The sequence below is a fragment of the Microcebus murinus genome, chromosome 2 (assembly GCF_040939455.1).
Source record: "Microcebus murinus isolate Inina chromosome 2, M.murinus_Inina_mat1.0, whole genome shotgun sequence".
NCBI lineage: Eukaryota > Metazoa > Chordata > Mammalia > Primates > Cheirogaleidae > Microcebus > Microcebus murinus.
The window spans coordinates 9367481-9384723 of record NC_134105.1 but is presented as its reverse complement, the minus strand read 5'-3'; the positions used below and the strand labels follow the sequence as shown (position 1 = coordinate 9384723).

The 17243-nt window shown below is 53.8% G+C and overlaps 1 protein-coding gene across 6 annotated transcripts in view; it reads right to left on the bottom strand.

Moving 5' to 3' along the window:
- Window positions 1–297: 297 nt before the first annotated feature.
- Window positions 298–17243, bottom strand: part of FHAD1 (forkhead associated phosphopeptide binding domain 1) — a 119075-nt gene continuing 102129 nt past the window's right edge. For 4 of the 6 annotated variants that reach the window (XM_075994253.1, XM_075994255.1, XM_075994257.1 and 1 more), the window contains 5 exons: window positions 17073–17202; window positions 16283–16410; window positions 13293–13388; window positions 12301–12521; window positions 11383–11780 (listed from right to left, as the gene is read on the bottom strand). In XM_075994253.1, the coding sequence (XP_075850368.1) occupies window positions 11450–11780; window positions 12301–12521; window positions 13293–13388; window positions 16283–16410; window positions 17073–17202 (906 nt within the window). In that variant the 3' untranslated portion in view covers window positions 11383–11449. Of the gene's footprint in view, window positions 954–4773; window positions 4828–7262; window positions 7344–11382; window positions 11781–12300; window positions 12522–13292; window positions 13389–16282; window positions 16411–17072; window positions 17203–17243 lie in introns of those variants that run through there. The other 2 variants (XM_020281617.2, XM_020281623.2) reach the window with 2 other exon arrangements.

Sequence of the window (17243 nt, the reverse complement as noted above, 5' to 3'; positions counted from 1 at the left end):
CCAGACGCCATGAACGAGGAGTGTGTCCACCTGGGCAGTGTGTGCTCATTGGTGACTGGGAATTTGGGCTGTCCTGTGGCCTGGGACTAGAACTGCTGGGCCATCCTGGTGTAGCAGAGTGGACAGGATGAGATGGGATTAGAAACCCACGTTCAAGACCTAATTCTTGAATTTACTAGCTGTGTGATTTTAGGCAGGCCATTTCACTCCTCTGGGCCTCAGCTTCTTCATCTGTTAAATCGGGGGACACAATACTATTTACCTACCAGGGCTCAGGTGAGGATTAAATGAGAAGTGTTTTGGAGACCATAGAGTGCCATATAAACTGTAGTCATTATTACGGAACCGATAAAACTGATTGGCATTCTAAATTTATTACAATAAACGGAGATATAAATTCACTATACCATGGCCCCGACAGCCGTGAGGTTACCATTCTGCCCTGTGGCTCCAGTACAAGTCTTGGGTTTTCTCAACTGTGTCTCTGGGAGCTCCTTGAAGGCTTGATGTTTGGGTACATCGTGACCCAAATGTGGAACCACGTACCTGTACCTACCAGGCCTAGGAGTCAGGGTTACAAACCTGAATTCTTCATATACCTGAGTATGCGTACTTTCGTAGGCATTAAAAAAAAAAAAAGAAGAAGGAAAGGAAAAAGAACCCATCCCCTACACTCTCCAAAATACAATATTGTGCAAAATACCAGTCTAGAAAGAAAATATTAGGGTAACAATCTTTAAAGTCCTACAAAAGCGTCTTAGTATTTTGACACAGAAGGCACAGAGGGGTCAGATGACTCTCGGAGGATCACGCGAGGCCGGCGGGACGACGCTTCTCTAGTTCCTTCCGCCAGGCTTCGAGAGCAGAAGGCTGTGGCTGGATTTGCTGGAGGCTTCGTTCTTCAGCATCTCTCTTTCCTGGTCCATCCTTAGGGTGGCTTTCTTGATGCCAACCTTCAACAGGCAAGAGGGACACACACACAAATTCTATCATTGCAGCAAGATCCCAAAATGTTTCACTCAAATGGTTTTATTATTTTTTATACACAACATGTAAAAAAAATACACACACACACACACAGATATGAGATAAAAGGAGAAAAGATGATTTATCATTTTCACACTACCCAAAGATAAGCCTTATCAGTGTTTTGGGGTACACTCTTCCAGATATACAGATATTTCTTCCCCTGTTAACAGTTTCACATTTTATGGTTTTGAAACCAGGAGTTGCTTATGATGAGCACATTCATCGTGATGGTGTTTGTCCTGAAAAGCTCCCACTGAATTGAATGTGTCTTAGGTCTCTGATGGCTGAGAGGAGAAAGCACAGTACATTTGAGGGGGTCTGTCTAACCCTTCGAGCACCCCCCACTCCCCGGGGCGGGGGGTGTCCTGGCAGCCAAGTGCGTACCCTACTCCCTGGTCATAGCTGACTGGACACTTGGCACAGCTGCGCCTGTCAAATGATCACCCTCAGGATTTGGGGCTAGGGACTCTGAGATGCTCCTCACTTCCTGGGCTGGTCCTTTGAACCGGGGGACTGTGAGGTCATCCCTTCCTGTCACACTGCTGGAGACAGAAGTCAGCAGAGGCGTGGAGAGGACAGATGACATGTGCCGTGCGTGTGCACGCGTGTACATGTGCGTGAGAGATGGTGCCCGGGGTCCCACAGCTTCCCAGTTCTCTCCCTTCCTTTTCACGAGGCTCAAATTTCTGTGTCCTTATGAGAGTCCCCAGCCCCCCTGTCTGAGTGGGTTTCTGTAAACTGCTGCCCAAGAGTCTCTCTCACACACGATTTTGTACACACTGTAGATATGTCTGTGATTTGAAAGTTTCTCTCCAGCAGGGCTTACACGGCCAAACCCTAGCTCCCACAGACCTTCGGCTCCAAGCTGCAGGACCCCCATATTCCTGGGGCAAGAGGGCTGGGTGGTGGTCGGGTTTCAGCTCTGCCACTTACTACATCACCCTTGGTCTCCTCACCTGTCAAAGAGGGACCAGAACATCAGTCCCGTCTTCCTCAGAGGGCCAAGAGGAGATTCCGAGAGGATTCCAATGAAAGGGTCTGTTAGGAACATCCCTAAAGCTCTTTTCACCTTAAGGACTGTTTAAAAATCACCCTGAGACCTGTGCCAGGAACCGCCGGGAGCCTGGAATGTGTTTGAGACCGCATTCCAGATCTTTCCAGAGTGAGAAAGGCCAAAACCGCTGCACTAGCCCACAAAGTCAATATTGGTCCGAGTGCCCAGGGAAAAAGAAAACGGCAAACATCAAAAGCCTTTCCCTCCAAACAACCCTTCCTTTATATTCCTTTACACTGGATTTTCAATAAAATTGCTGACTGTGGACGGTTCCCAAATAAATGCCAGTGCCCTGACCCTGTGTGGAGCCGGCTGTCGGGGCTGGAGCCAGGGAGTTTGCTAAACATGAAGAATCCCAGGTCCCTGGCGCCCCTACCTCCAGGTCTGCCAGGAGCCTGGGCTGGGAAGCGCCACAGAAGGAGCTTTGGTTCTCTCTGTGGTGTGACGAGGGAGGGGCAGCAGGGAAGGCTGACCTGGGAGGGGACGGGACTGGCAGTGTGCCCATGCACGTGTGGGCGGAGGGGCTGGGAGCCGGCGAGTCCAGCCTGACACCACGCATTGGAGCCACCTGCCTCACCCTTAGAGTGAAAAGGCAGAGGTTTAAATGGCAACGACCAGATGGAAATGAACTCAGGACACACTGGGGTGGCTGCTTCCATCTAGGCAGCCCCTGCCTGTCCCACACAAGCTCGGGTCTCCCTTCCCCAGGGAGGCCCCTGCTGGTGCCCAGACCGGGCAGGTCCCTGTGAAAATGCTCCTGAGCTCGGTCCACGGGCCACGGACCTCAAGACACTTTGCATAAAGGAATTATTAACTCATTACGTGCATTTAGGCCTAAAAAAATATGGCCCGAGACTGTAAGCCAGGAAGGCAGGGATTTTTATGTGTTCAAATCGATCTAATTCTGTGTTTCTCAACCTTCTTTTCATTATTGCCCCCACCCCAGACTTCTTAGATATTTTTTCCTAATGCCTCCCACCCCTTTATAGATAGCACTGGGTACATATATACGTGTGTGTGCATATATATATATATATATATATATATATATATATATAAATCTACATATCTGTATAGGTACATGTCTGTGCTTTATGTAGAAAATGAATGAGTTTTTGTGGGCAGCCCTCAGGTTTTTGCCCTCTCAGGAGTGACACTACTCCTTTGGAGGGTGCGTGATCGAACCTCAGCACCTGGACAGACCCTGCCACGTGGTCTCGGGCTCTCAGGCAGCATCTGTTGAGTGACAGAGGGCCGGGACAGTCTCTCTTTTTGTTCACTCTTCTCTCCCCAGTGCTTAGCACAGTAGGTGGCCTAGAAAATTTTCCTGTTTAGCATATAACCTGCAAACAATTATAAATGACTGGTAGCCATAATGAAAAAAAAAATCAATGGATGGCATTTTGGAGGACAGAAAACAAAACCCATAGGGCCTTGAAAAGAGAAGAGATTCCAGTTCTGAAGCTTGCCAGAGAGAGACTTTTATGAACGGGCACGATGAAAGGAGTGGCTCTTATGGGGCTGCTTTCTTTAACGTGGTCACGATGACTCTATCACCCTGTGGGCCCAAGGCAGGCGACAGAGGAGAGAGACCCTCTACAACTTTGCAAGGAACCTGGAGGAAATCCTTTTGCACCGAGGAGATCCTAGACACCAAACTCCTAAGCCCTGGCTGGAGGGCTGGGAAAACGGGAAGATCACTCTTTGCTCATGGCTGCTGCACCGTCTGTCCGCATTCTGTTGAGGCCAGGGGAGGCCTGAAATTCCAGGGGGCTTCACATCTCAGAGAAGCACAATATTCTCACGATGTCCGTGCCCATCTGGACTCCTCTGTCATTTTACATCCTCAGCCAAAAACCTAGCTTCAGGACAGCGTCTGCCTGCTCCCGGGTCTCCAGGGTGCCCGGATGATTAAGCGACAGGCTCCCTCCCTCTTCCCCCTTTGCAGGGTGGCAAAGGTCTCAGGTCTAGGGAGGCCTGGGGACACCCTCTATCCTCCTAATATCCTGCTAAACGGCAGTAGCCGCCTTCTAGTCTTAGGACAAGGGTGCTGGTTGAGGAGGGGCTTCTATTTTCCAAAAATGTCTCTTGCATAGAGTATCTTTGGTTTTTCCAATGATAATTTTATTGTCTCAAAATAACTGTGGCCTTTTATCAAACTCGAATATATCTCCTCTCTCATTCACTCAAAACGCATTTAGCTTTCCAGCTTCCTGAGAGTGCGCCTCTACTTTCTGCAAAGCGGAATACGGGTTGGGTCAATTCCAGTTCCGGGGTTGAACTGTGAATGGCAACGGTTCAACATGTCTAAGATTTCAGAGCCTTGATTATCAACTCTTAAAAAAGAGTATTCTAGCGGATGCTCCTTGAAATTCAAGAGAAATGCCACCCAAAGCATGTCAGGTTTGCTACCTGAAGGAGAGCAAGGGACACTCACCTGGGGTCACAATCACACAGAGTTCCCCTACTTAATTGTGTGGCTCTAACAAATTAAAGTCTCTGAGCCTCAGCCCCCTCATCTGTAAATTGGGGACGATAACCACACCCACCCCACGGGGTGCTGCACGATTGCTGGGCGCTCAGCTCTGCGCCCGGCACACACTGAGCGCTCAGTACCTAACAGCTACAGCGCTACGGTCAGCTGGATTCCTGCTGACGCCCTGCTGTGCTCTCTTCTCTTTCTGGCTCACCTGGGAATTTGAGTTCTGCATCCTTTTCTTCACCATCTCTACAAATATTCTTCTCTTTAATACAGAAAAAATATTAACAAAATTTAGCTTGTGTTCCTCTTTGCCTTTTGAATAAAAGAAAGATGGGTTTTTCTCAACTTGCAGATGCTACCCGTTGGGAACATGGGGCCTTCCCAGGAACAGGGAGTGGCAACGTGATCTGCAGCGGGTGGGGGGACGTGTGGCTCTGGGAGCCCTGGTGAGCTGTCCCCCTGAGTCTCTTGGGGACCTTTGTTCCAGGTTCCAGCAGAGGAGACTGGCCACCTGGGGGGGCCGGGAGCCCTGCACTCTTCTTGGAGGGTGAATCTGCTTTGGCTGGAAGCAGAGCCTCCCAGAGCAGGTGGAAGGGGCTACACACGTCCCATGGTTTTCCACCTAAGCCTCCCAACAGCCCAGGCACGATGGGACCCACAGTGGCTAAACTCCCTGCAGGGAGATCAGGGACGACAGGCGGGCCTGTCTGGAAGCCACTGTTACCCCAAATCTGCAGCTTGCTATTTCCCTGGAGTTTGATCTACAGTTGCTGACACTGGCATCTTCCAGACACCTGTACTTCAGGGACGGCTCTCTGAAGACAGAGCACACCCTAGGTGCTAGAGAGACAGCAGGGAGGGGGAGAGCTGAGCTGCAGTCTCCCTCTCAGAGCCCTGAGCTCCTCCTGGGCTCGCCAACCTGATGCTGCCAGGGGCCCGGGAAGTGAAAGAAGAGGGCGCAATCGGGACAGCAGCAATCCCAGGAGCACGGGTCCTCAGGTGGCCTGTGGGATCGTGGGCCCAGTGTTGCCTGCCACAGCATCCAAGTTTCCCAGAGAAGCCAGAAATCCAGCATATTTTGTGAAAGTGCCCTGTTTTGAAATGCTACTTAAAAAAAACAAAACAAAACAAAACAAAAAACATCCCAATGTCCCATGAGCCAAAAGCAGCACATCTGTGGGCTGCCGTTTTCTGACATCTGCTCAGAGCGTCCCACCCTGGCATCTAGTTGGTGCTCAGTAAATAGTTGTTGGAGAGCTGCCAGGTAAAATAAAGGCTGCCGTTCAACTTGAATTTCAGAATGAAAACAAACGCTTTTTAGAAGTTTAAGTTTGTAAGTAAGTATAAGTCCCATGCAGTATTTGGGACATACTTACACTAACTGTTTGTCATTTTTATACTAAATAACTGGGCATCCTGTTGTGGTCACCCCCCTTTTTTCTGGTGACCCTATGTGGCACTCCCAAAACTCATGGAGGAAGCAGGTCAGGCTGTCTTTTGGGATAGGGCCGTAAGTGCTCGTAAGTCTCTTCCATCCTCACAAAGCAGCTGTCTGCGAAGGCTTCCAGCCCGTATTTAGCTGACAGCTGCCCTCTACGAGGCCTCGAGCTGCGGCCACTCAATATTTATCACAAACGTATTGAGAGGAACTGCACTCAGAGGACAGTCACCATCCAAATTCCCAGATATGGTAAAGCAGTGATTTTAAACCAACCTACCTTCCTACCTGCCTGCTTGCCTGCCTGCCTTCCTTCCCTTTGGCCCCAGCAGAACCCTCTACCCAAGCAAAGTCCTGAGAGGACTTGGCGCATGGGCAGATGAAGGAGCGCTGCTCTGGCGGAGACAAGGCGAGGGGTGCTGACGGCCACACCCTTCCAGGGCACCCTGGGCTCCGGCGAGCTCCAGTGTGGACACTGCGCCCAAGCCCGCTCCTGGGCTACGTCCAATCAGTGGGCAGCTGCGCCCTGAAGAGCAGAGCCCAGCCCCCCACACCTGCTGCCACCGAACTTCCCCCGGCTCACTGGGGGCGGCACCCGCCTGTCTCCAGAGCTGTTCCGAGCCGCCGCGCTGCTTCCGCACTGAGGCTGTTCCCTGGGACGTGGTTCCTTACATCATCGGCTCTGTCCTATGCCCACGTGCGAGCCTCCCGCCGCGGAGTCTCACGGGAGCTGTGAGCTGCGGACCAGGCCGGCTTCCCATTTCTCCTTGGCTGCCAGGAAGGCCGGAGTCCAACGAGGCCCCCCCACCCCGGCAGGTGTGGAAGCTGCCACAGTAGGCACTTCCCCCTCGTTCCTGGCTTCCTTCTGCACCCCCTGTCCCCCCTTCCTTCACCCCACTTATTCCGTCCTTAGGGCAGGGGCTCCGGGATTGCCTGCTCCTCCCTTCTTCTTCTCCCATGACCTTGTCTCCGATCCCCAAATCACTGACGCCTACGATGGCTGCTCCGTCAGCCAAAAACGGCACCTGCGTTTCCCCTCTGCCTCCTCTCACCTCTAGACACCGCCGTGGCCGCTTCCCTTGTCTCTGAGGCCTCGTGTGCCAACCGCGGGCAGGTGGGGTCAGGGTCGGGGGCCAGGAGGGGACGGGACCGGGGGTGCGTGGTGTTCCCTGGGCGTCCGCACACCCTTGCCTCTTACCCCGCGTGCAAGCCTGCCTCTACTGTGTGTCTGGCTGCAACAGCAGAACACCCCTCCATACCTGCCTGTCTCTCTCTTTGAAGGAACAGTTGCAAGGTGTTGGTTCTTTTGCATTTCTCTGTTCGAGCTCCTCTACGCGTTCCTGAGCGAAAATATCGGGTGAGCAAGAGAGTGTTGAGTATGTTCTTACCTGTTCCAGTCTGGGCCACGCCTCTGAGGGTCCCAGCAGACACTGGGGCTCGCTGGTGGTGAGGATGGGTGGGGAGTGGTGGTCTTTTCCTTGAGCCGTATTTCACCCACCCGTCGCACCACTCCAACCACGTTTCCCTTCTGCATCCTTCCGTGGGCCCGAGGGCACCACTCCCAAGCTCCCCATCCCATTCTCATCCTACACAACATCTCTCAATTTCTACTCGTTGGTCAAAAACACACAGTGGTGCCGAAAAACCAAGATCTTGAGACTATCCGGGACCAAGGAACTCTTGGAAAATAGTGAGTTGAATAGAATAGCGAAGACAGTGATGATGGTATAAGAGCACACATTGAGTGGCCCTATTTGCTAAGAGTTTTGATTAATTAATTAATTTTTTAGAGATAGTCTATGCCATCCAGGCTGGAGTGCAGTGGTGTGATCATAGTTCACTGCAGCCTCAAACTCCTGGGTTCAAGCGATCCTCCTGCCTCAGCCTCCTAAGTAGCTGGGACTGCAGTCTGGTGGCCCCACACCCAAGTAAATTTTTCTTAGTTTTTTGTGGAGATGGGGTCTCACTATGTTGCCCAGGCTGGTCTCAAACTCCTGGCCTCGAGCAATCCTCCCACCTTGTCCTCCCAAAGTTCCAGGGTTACAGGCCTGAGGCACCTTGCCTGTCCTGCTAAGGGTTTTGTGTGCCTGTCCTCATGGAATCGACCCTTATGAGTTAGGCATCATTTTGATCCTCATCTTAAAGATGAGGGATCTGAGCTCACTGAGCGGAGGGATGGTTAGGGGCTCCAGCCCAGCTGAGACCACCTGGCAAAGCCAAGCCCCGTGGGCAGGGTTTGGTTGGCTGGAGCCTGGGGGGGAGCGGAGCCGCCGCCCCAGCCAGAAGCCGCCTGTGCATTTCAGCTGTTCTCACACTTCGAGTCCTAAGAGAGGCCTGAGAAAGGCTTTGCGTCCCCCTCAAAGGGCAACTTCTGTGCATTTAAAGTTTCTCTATTGAAAATTCCGGTCTTGGCCCATTCACGGGGAGTACCGGCCCTTCCTTGGCCGCCCCGGGCTGTATCGACCAGACGGGAGAGAGAGCCGCACAAAGGCGCTGCCGGCTGGGAGGGCCAGAGGGAGAGCTCGGGGCTCGCCGGGCTCGTCAGTGGGCAGGAAGCTCTCTGAAAGAGATGCAGGAACTGTCCCCACCACCCTCGACTTGCCTTTTCTCTTCCCCATGGTAACCGAGTGACCGAGCCCGCCACGTGCCCGGCGCTGCCCGAGTCTCCTCTTACCCTCCCAGCCCCAGGAAGGAGGCCCCACTGCCACCGCTGTTGAGAAAGCTGAGACCCGGAGGTGGAGGACTGCGGGTCTCTCGGGGGCAGAGGTGGCCTTGAACCCCATTTGTTTGGCTCCAGAGTCTGCCTCTTAGCTCTGAGGACACTGTAGCCTTACCTGGCAATGCAGGAAGTGGACTAGAGGGGGCCACAGCCTGGGTCGCTGTCACTGCGTATTGTCCCAGGGAGGGACTGGGAGGGCCGTTATCTGGGGGTCCCGTTTCTGCTGCTGAGTATCGGGGTAATGCCACCCTGCGTCCGCCCTCTCAGGGGCTGCACGGCCAGCTCTCCTTGCAGGCTGCCGGGCGGAGAGGCACGTGCCTGCAGGCGGTGAGCTCCGCACCTGACGCCATGGGCTTTGCCGCGACCGTGCTACCTGTCCAATCTTTCCCTATGCTGTGAATTCCAGGAATTTGAGAGTTCCCAGCTCTGGCTCTCCTGAGGACCCCGACACAGGCTTAACGCAGCCATTTCAGACCCTCCTCCACGGAAGGCTGCCTGGTGCCAACAGCCTGGCCGGCCCTGCCTTGTGTGTGAATGAGCGGCCCATGAATAATGCATGTGCAGCTGATTATGCAAATCCTTAGGCTTTCTTGCATTTTCAGCCAGCACACGACAATGGGCTTTTGGGGGCCCTTTGCCGTCCCCTTCTGTGGTTTGGTGTTTCTGCTTTGGGGCCCGGCCTGCCAAGCCCTGGGGGACGCCTGGGGAAGGAGCCAGCTCTCCAGAGGGCACATCAAAGCACCAGCCAGTCCTCTGTCCCTGTCCAGCTCTCCCTGGCGTGGCACGGAGTGAAAGGAAGCCAGCCTCTGCCTGAGGCAGCCCCAGGACACGCGCAGACTGAGGCTGTGAAGTCTAATTCAGAGCGGTGAATGCTAGCACCGCCACATCCGGGCTCCGCCGGAGCAGGACGGCTGCCTTCGTGTCTGGCCTGCAAGCCGGGGCCCTGGTGGAAGGGTCCAGGGTGGAGGGCAGGCTTCCGCGGGAGCCATCCACCAGCGCCTGCTGGCTGGGCAGGGGGCCTCCTCCTATGGGGGCTTGGTCTCCTCTGAGCCCAGGCAGATGACACACATACACATACACACGGTGACACACGTGTAAGCATGTACACACACACACACACACACACACACACACACACACACACACACACACAGAGCCAAGTCAGAAAAGCTACCAATCACAAGGCGGAGACCCGGGGCCAGCCCCGCAGAAAGCCCGGGCGCTGGGGCGTGAGATCCCTGGGCACAGTCCCGGCCGTCCCCGCCAGCTGCTGTGTGAACCCGGGCGAGTCTCTTAACTCTCTGAGGCTCGGCCTGCTCATCTGCAAAGTGGGCTCGCTGTACCCGGCAGGGCTGTTAGAGGCATTCTTAAGCCTGACCGCGCTGCAAGGCACGGATGGGCCCAGGCCCGGCCTGCAGACGTCATGAAGAGCGAAGGTGGCCATGGCTGTCTTCCCTGCTTGCCTGACCCCGGCCTTGGGATCTGCTCTGCCTCAGGCAAGAGTCGAGGGAAAGGGAGAGTCTGATTCTGTTTGGAAGTCACCGTTCCGGTGCCTGGCCCGGAGGAGGCCCAGAGACATGCCCGGGGGCTGCAGGAGGGAGGGACAGAGGTGTCAACTGCAAACACAAAGCCCTTCTGCCAGGCACTGGGCAGCTCGGGTGGTCAGGGAGCTTCTGAAACCGGCCAGCCGCTGGTCACGGGACCCACCTGAGAGACCACGCGCCCAGGCCACGGGCAGCACAGAGAAGGCAACATCCACCTGCCGGAGCCAGGAGCTGAGCGGGTACTTTAAAGACGGCACAAGTCCCCTCACCATCCGAAAGCACTTGGCTCCCGAGTTCAGGCAGCGAGGGTGTGGCCGGCGAGGGACGCCTGCGATGTCTTCCATCCCCACGGCCACCCGGCGCGGCAGGGGCAGTGAGCTCCACTTACTGACGGGAAAGCAAGGCTCGGAGAGGGGAAGAAACTTGCACAAGGCCGCACAGTTAATGAGTGGAAGATCTGAACCCAGGGCAGACTGATTCCTGCCCCGTGTTACAGATGAGGTGCTGGGGGAGGGAGAGTCAACCCATTTCGGCTGGGCCCCCAGCCTGAGCCTGGAATCTGGGTTTCTCAGGCCAGCGCCATCGTCAGCTCCGTGCCAGGGAGCAGGCCTCATCCTCCTGCCTTTCCTCTGGCTCCTTCAGCCCGGAATGTGCGCCCGGCCATCCCTTTGGTGGACAAACTCCCACTCTCCTTTGCAACTCAGGGCGGGTCTCAAGGCTGTGGGAGGCCCTCGCTGAGTGCTCCAGGCTGGTGGATGTCCTCCCCTGGGCCCCAGAGCCCCAGGCACCCTCCTGACACGGCCCTCACCCCACTGCGTCGGCCTGAAGTCAGCTCTCCACCCGTCCGTTCCACACTACAGCGTATGGCCTCCGAGGACTTCCATCCTGCCATCCACCTGCCCACTTCTTGGTCCAGCGCCCATCTTATGCAGCCATCCATCCATCTGTCCATCCATCAGCCTGTCTGTCTATCCACCCATCCATTCACCAAATCGTTACTGGGTGTCTCCCATGCTCTAGTCTAGGTGCTCAGAATAGTGAGCCCAAATCTCCGTTCTCAGAGAGCTTATTCACCTATGTCTTCCAGCACCTGGGAGAACAATACAAATACGAATAGCAGCCACCATTTAAAGAGATGAAAAAGATGAGCACCACGAGTCTCAGAGAGGTTAAGAAACCTGCCTCAGGTCACACAGCAGGTGGGAGAGCTCTGGTTTGAACCCGGGTCTGCCTGATGCTGAGGCTCTTCTGCCGCCCCCTTGGCATCAGCCAACGCTCCCGTACAGGCTCCGCCACCACCGGGAGCCGAGGGCAGCTGGGAGCTTCCGCCCGGGCAGGGGCGTCTCACCTTCTGCTGCCTGACCGTCCTGTTGACCCTCTTCTCCTGGTACAGCTGGTGCTCCGTGCGCTCCAGGGCCTCCCTCAGCAGGGCCTTCTCCTCCGTCTCCTTGTAGATGTCGTCCTCCAGCTTGGACACCTGTGCCTGGTACATCTGGACGGACACTTTGCTCTGCCTGGGGGCACAGGGGGACAGTCTCTTTTCCCTCGTTGTTCCCATCCATCCTCGGCGCCCCAGACCCCGAAGCCTCTGCAAAGCCTCCACAGAGGGCTCGCGGAGGACCCTCACGACAAGCTGATTTGGGAGCGAGGGCAGCGCGAACAGCTCCTCGGCAGTCTGCGTGGCGGAGCGTGGCGAAGGCTGTGCCGCCGCGCCTCCCACCTCCCGGGGGCTGCGGCTGCTGAGAGCACGGAGCTGTCAGGGCCACACAGGTGGCAAGTCGTAAGCCAAGGGTCACGAAAGTCGCAGCGTGCGCAGGAAGACAGCACACAGAACGCAGACACCGGGCACTTCCGTGGCCGCTTTCTCACAGACAGACTCGCCTCCATCAGGCCTGGTCTTGGTCGCTGTCCCTGCCCCCTTCTCCCTACGGACACTCTGCCCTCCGGCCCCAGGCCAAGCTGTCTGCTGCCCGCTTGTGTTCAGCCAGAAGGGAGGCCCGGGCCTTTCCCCGGGGACGGGGGGCCCCGCAGTACCTGAGCTGCTCGATGTCCTTCTCGTACCCTCGCAGAAGCTCCTCTTTCATCTCCAGCCGGCTCTTGAGTTGGGTGATCTTCTCGAACACCAGATCGAGGTCCCGCTGTCGAAGCTGGCTGACTCTCTCCCTGTCTTTGGGGGACAGGCACTTCATGGACATGTGACCCGACATGTCCTTGATGTTCATCAGACTTCCCAGCGTTTTGCTCATGTCCATGTACTGCAAGGAGAGCGACTGGGATCAGAGGCCTGGCCCCAGGCCGCCGCGGCCGCTTTAAGGAAGCAAACGTCTAATTCTGTTTCACCCATTTTCTGCAGTCACAGAGAACAGATGCTTTGGAGCAACCTGGCTCTAGTACGACTTTCATTTTCTCCACATCCATTCCCACTTTGCCTTTTTTGAGAACCAGAGGGGGAGATGACAACAGATGTAAACATTCATTCTAAACACCCAGTTTCCCAAGGAATTAAGCTATGCAATTTCTGACCCGTGCTGGGATAATAGATGGGTCTTTTTTTTTTTTTTTTTTTTTTGAAACAGAGTCTTGCTTTGTTGCCCAGGCTAGAGTGAGTGCCATTGCATCAGCCTAGCTCACAGCAACCTCAAACTCCTGGGCTCAAGCAATCCTGCTGCCTCAGCCTCCTGAGTAGCTGGGACTACAGGCATATGCCACCATGCCCGGCTAATTTTTTTCTATATATATTAGTTGGCCAATTAATTTCTTTTGGTTTATAGTAGAGATGAGGTCTCGCTCTTGCTCAGGCTGGTTTCAAACTCCTGACCTTGAGCAATCTGCCCGCCTCGGCCTCTCAGAGTGCTAGGATTACAGGCGTGAGCCACTGTGCCCGGCCAATAGATGGGTCTTGCAGAGTTATTAGAACAACTAAAAAGGTATATGAGGCTGATACTTAGCTAAACTATCTTATGGTTAACAAGGACTGCAGGGGACCCAGGCTTTGGGGGTGGGGGACGGATGTCATATGTACATACCAGCTTTTCACTGAGCTCTAATGCCTCACATGCGTCCATCCTCCCCGGCTTCTCCAGTGCTGAGCTGGACCCTGGGTTGTAAAAGCCATTCTGGGGCTGAAATCACAAAGAAGGGAAAACTCTCTCTTGGCATTCCCTTATGAACGTCTCCAACCAGAGGCTAACGCGCTGTGTGATTACTGAGGAATAACTCAAGAGAGCTGATCTCCATTTCAGTTCCTGAACATTCAGTCTGATTTCTTTGCCAACTGCTTTCTTATCATTGTATTCCTATCCTTCAGAGAATGACTCTTTCTTTGAAATGATGCATCATTTGTATCTTGGATCACTGTCTTCCTTCTAGAACGGTGGCTCTCAGTTGGGGGGATTTTTGTTTCCTGCCCTGGGACATTTGGCAGGGTCTGGACACATTTTTGGTTGTCACAACTGAAGACGGGGAGTGCTACCGGTGAGTTTGTTGAATGAACGACTGCAGGTTAGATAGAAAATATCACCCTCCTTTTATGAAAGGGATCTCATTTGCACACAGCAGAAACTAGGACCCCGGGAAGTCTGGCCGAATGTTCTCCCCGTGTGGAACCGGGCAAGTGAGCATCAGCCCCGACCCTTGCCAGAGACGGTGCAGGGCGGCAGGTGCTCACAGCTGTGCGCGCTAAGACGCCACACGACACGGCCAGCCGGCTGCGGAGAGCCCCAGCCGAATGCACGAAAAAGCCACCAGGCCAAGCAGGGAAGGCCGCAAACAGCCCTCTCGAATCTCCTTACAAATAAATTGTGATTTCGGTGTTTGCCGCGAGCAGCACCAATGATGGCAAAAGTCATCTCAGCCCGTGGTGGTTACCGGCACTACACTGGAAACCGCTGAGATTTAAAACAAAACCAAACCCAATTACAAATATACAGAGGCCTAACACTTTATAGGTCTTTGGACTTTACAGGACTGTGATAGGCGAGGAGGACATATTTGTTCTGCATTAAGAGTGGATGTATTTATCTAGCTGCAGAAACAAGAATGAAGCGGGCGTTTGCGGGTGGCAACTGGGCAGATTTGCTGCAAGAGAACACAAAATGCAGCTCGGCATCTCCAGCCCCCTCAGCTGCACCCCCTGCACCCAGGACCCCCTCCTGGACCTGGTCTCTCCAGGACCCCCTCTCCTTTCCTGACGGTGGCAGAAGTCCTGAGGGAGGGTCATCTGAGGAAGAGTCTGGGCTGCAAGCTCGACACTGTCCCCACCTCCTTCTCTGCAGACTAGCGACCTTCAGGGACATAGTCCTGGCTCCACCCTTCATTATCTCTGTGACCTTGGGTGAGGTACTTGACCTTCCGAAGACTCAATTTTTCTCATCCGTAAAATGGGGATAATAGCGACTACGACCCAGGCTGTTGTGTGGATTCAATGAGACCACGAAGGGCTCAGCCCAATTCCCGGCACACAGGGCACACTCAGTACATGCCAGCTGTTCTTCCTCCAGCTCCTTCTCTTCTTTTAATTTTAATTACTGCCAACCTTGGAGGACTGAGGTCTCTTAAGAGAGTTGACACACGGTTTCCTGCCTCGTTGTGTCAGTGGTGGGACTGGGGTTACTGCAAGGGGGAGCCAAGTCTTGGGACAGAGTCCGGCTGCGAATCTAGCTGACCTCCTACCTGGAGAGTGACCCTCCACTCCCGGCCTTGGGGAAGGAGGGTTTGGTTTTATCAAGAAAACCAGCTCATTTCCGAAGACCTTCTAAAGCAAATGTCCAGCAAAACTACTGGGAGAGAACATTGGTACAGATAGGACGGACTTGGTATTTCTTCTAAAGGCCTGTGTGTGGCTTGGAGCTGGCTTGGCAGCACTGTACTCAGTGGGTCCTATGATGGACCCTGACCTGAACTGTCCCTTGTCACGTGTCCATCAGATGCCCAAACACTCATTTAGGGCATGAGTGCACCTTCAATCTCACATGCAAATCACTTCTGAAAATCCTGGCAAATAAAACTGTGCCTCTTTAAGAAGTTCTCCTTTGAGTAATAAATAGTATTTAAATCATATTTAATAGGCCGGGCGCAGTGGCCCACGCCTGTAATCCTACCACTCTGGGAGGCAGAGGCGGGCGGATCGCTCAAGGTCAGGAGTTTGAAACTATCCTGAGCAAGAGCGAGACCCTGTCTCTACTAAAAATAGAAAGAAATTAATTGGACAACTTAAAAATATATAGAAAAAATAAGCCAGGCATGGTGGCACATGCCTGTAGTCCTAGCTACTCTGGAGGCTGAGACAGTAGGATTGCTTGAGACCAGGAGTTTGGAGGTTGCTGTGAACTAGGCTGATGCCACAGCACTCTAGCCCAGGCAACAGAGCAAAGACTCTGTCTAAAAAAAAAAAAAGAAATCATATTTAATAATAAGAACAGCTATCATTTATTAAGTGTTCACTATGAGCTAGGCACTGGGCTAATCACAGAATTATCTCCTTTTATTTTTTCATCACCATTTTACAGCTGGGAATTGGAGTCCCAGAAAGGTTAAGAGCCTTGCTCAGAGTCACACAGCTTGCAGAGCTAGGATTTGGACACATGCCCCTGGGGCTCCAGAACTTGCATCCTCTTGGTCGAGGCTCCCTTCTGCTACCTTGCACGTGTTCATGCTTTTCAGTTTACAGGGAAATGTTATAAAATGTTATAACTCAGCCTGGTGAACATGTTTTTCAGAACATGTTTTTTACATGTGAGGTGAAGAGGGGGACTACCACGCTTTAGTACTCGATCTGGCCCAATGGCCATGCAAGGACACACCATGCTGTGCTCAAACAGAAGGCCACCTTTCTGTGCAAACACTGGACAATAGGTGTGGCCAGGGCCGACCAGCGAGTACGGACGCCGGCCCGTCAGGGAGGCCCCGGCCCCGAACCACTGGCAGACACGGCTGTGCGGGGCACCGGCGAGGGTCTGCCCGCAGGCCCGCCCGCTCCACGAGCCGGTCACTGCAGAGACAAAGTTGCTTTGGTTACCGCTGGGATCTCTATTCTTGAGAGAGCTGGAAAATCAGGTTTTGTGTCCAATAATATGTTCTGGACATTTTTTTCCATCCTGAGAGTCTTTAATTCTAGAATCGATTCATTCAGGTGGTCCTTACGGCCTAGAAAAGAAATAATTTAGACTCAAAAGGAAGGCTCAGGAAGCAGTTATTTCGTGTAATAACCACAGCTACCACTTATGGGACACTTACCACAGGCCTGTTTTAATCCTCACGACCTCCCTTGGCAGATGAGGAAACTGAGGCCTAGAGAGATTAAATGACTTGTCCGAGGTCACACAGCTAATACGAGGCTGCAGCCACGCAGGTGCCAGCGCCAAGGCACCCAGGGTGAGCTGTGCCTAAGGTCCCTCAGCCACAGAACAAGGGCAGGACTCGAACCCAGGCTTCCGGCTCCTAGCCCCGTGCCCTACACAGCAGTAAGCTCCAACTCTTGAGAGAGCCCCATCCCCGCTAAACGGGGTACTCTGCAAGGTTCCCCAACGCTGGTCCTCGGACAGTGTTAGTCCATGACAGTTTCCACCCGGCCACAGCGAAATAAGCAAAAGGACAATAGTGAGTTCTTCACTGAAATCCTGTTTATTTAATCTCAAAGTCTGCTCTTCACTCTGAGCTCACGGCCTGTCCATCTTTTTTTGTATTGCAATGTCCTTGCAGTTCTGAAATCATGGGGACAAGAGACGACAGTCCTGGCAAGTCCGTCAGTCCCCACAGCGAGCCCGAGTTTGGGCTCCACCGCTTTGGCCAGGAAGAAGGAGACTTACTTGTCAAGCAGGCCTTCTCGAGCTCTTTAATGCGCGCACGCAGTTCAGACAAGGCCTTTTTCTGACGCTGGATGACCTCCTCGTGTCGAGATCCTTTGCACTTGACCCCCAGGTCACTGAAGGATTGCTCCTGTGGGCAGAATGGTGCAGACAGCGGTGGATTAGGGATGA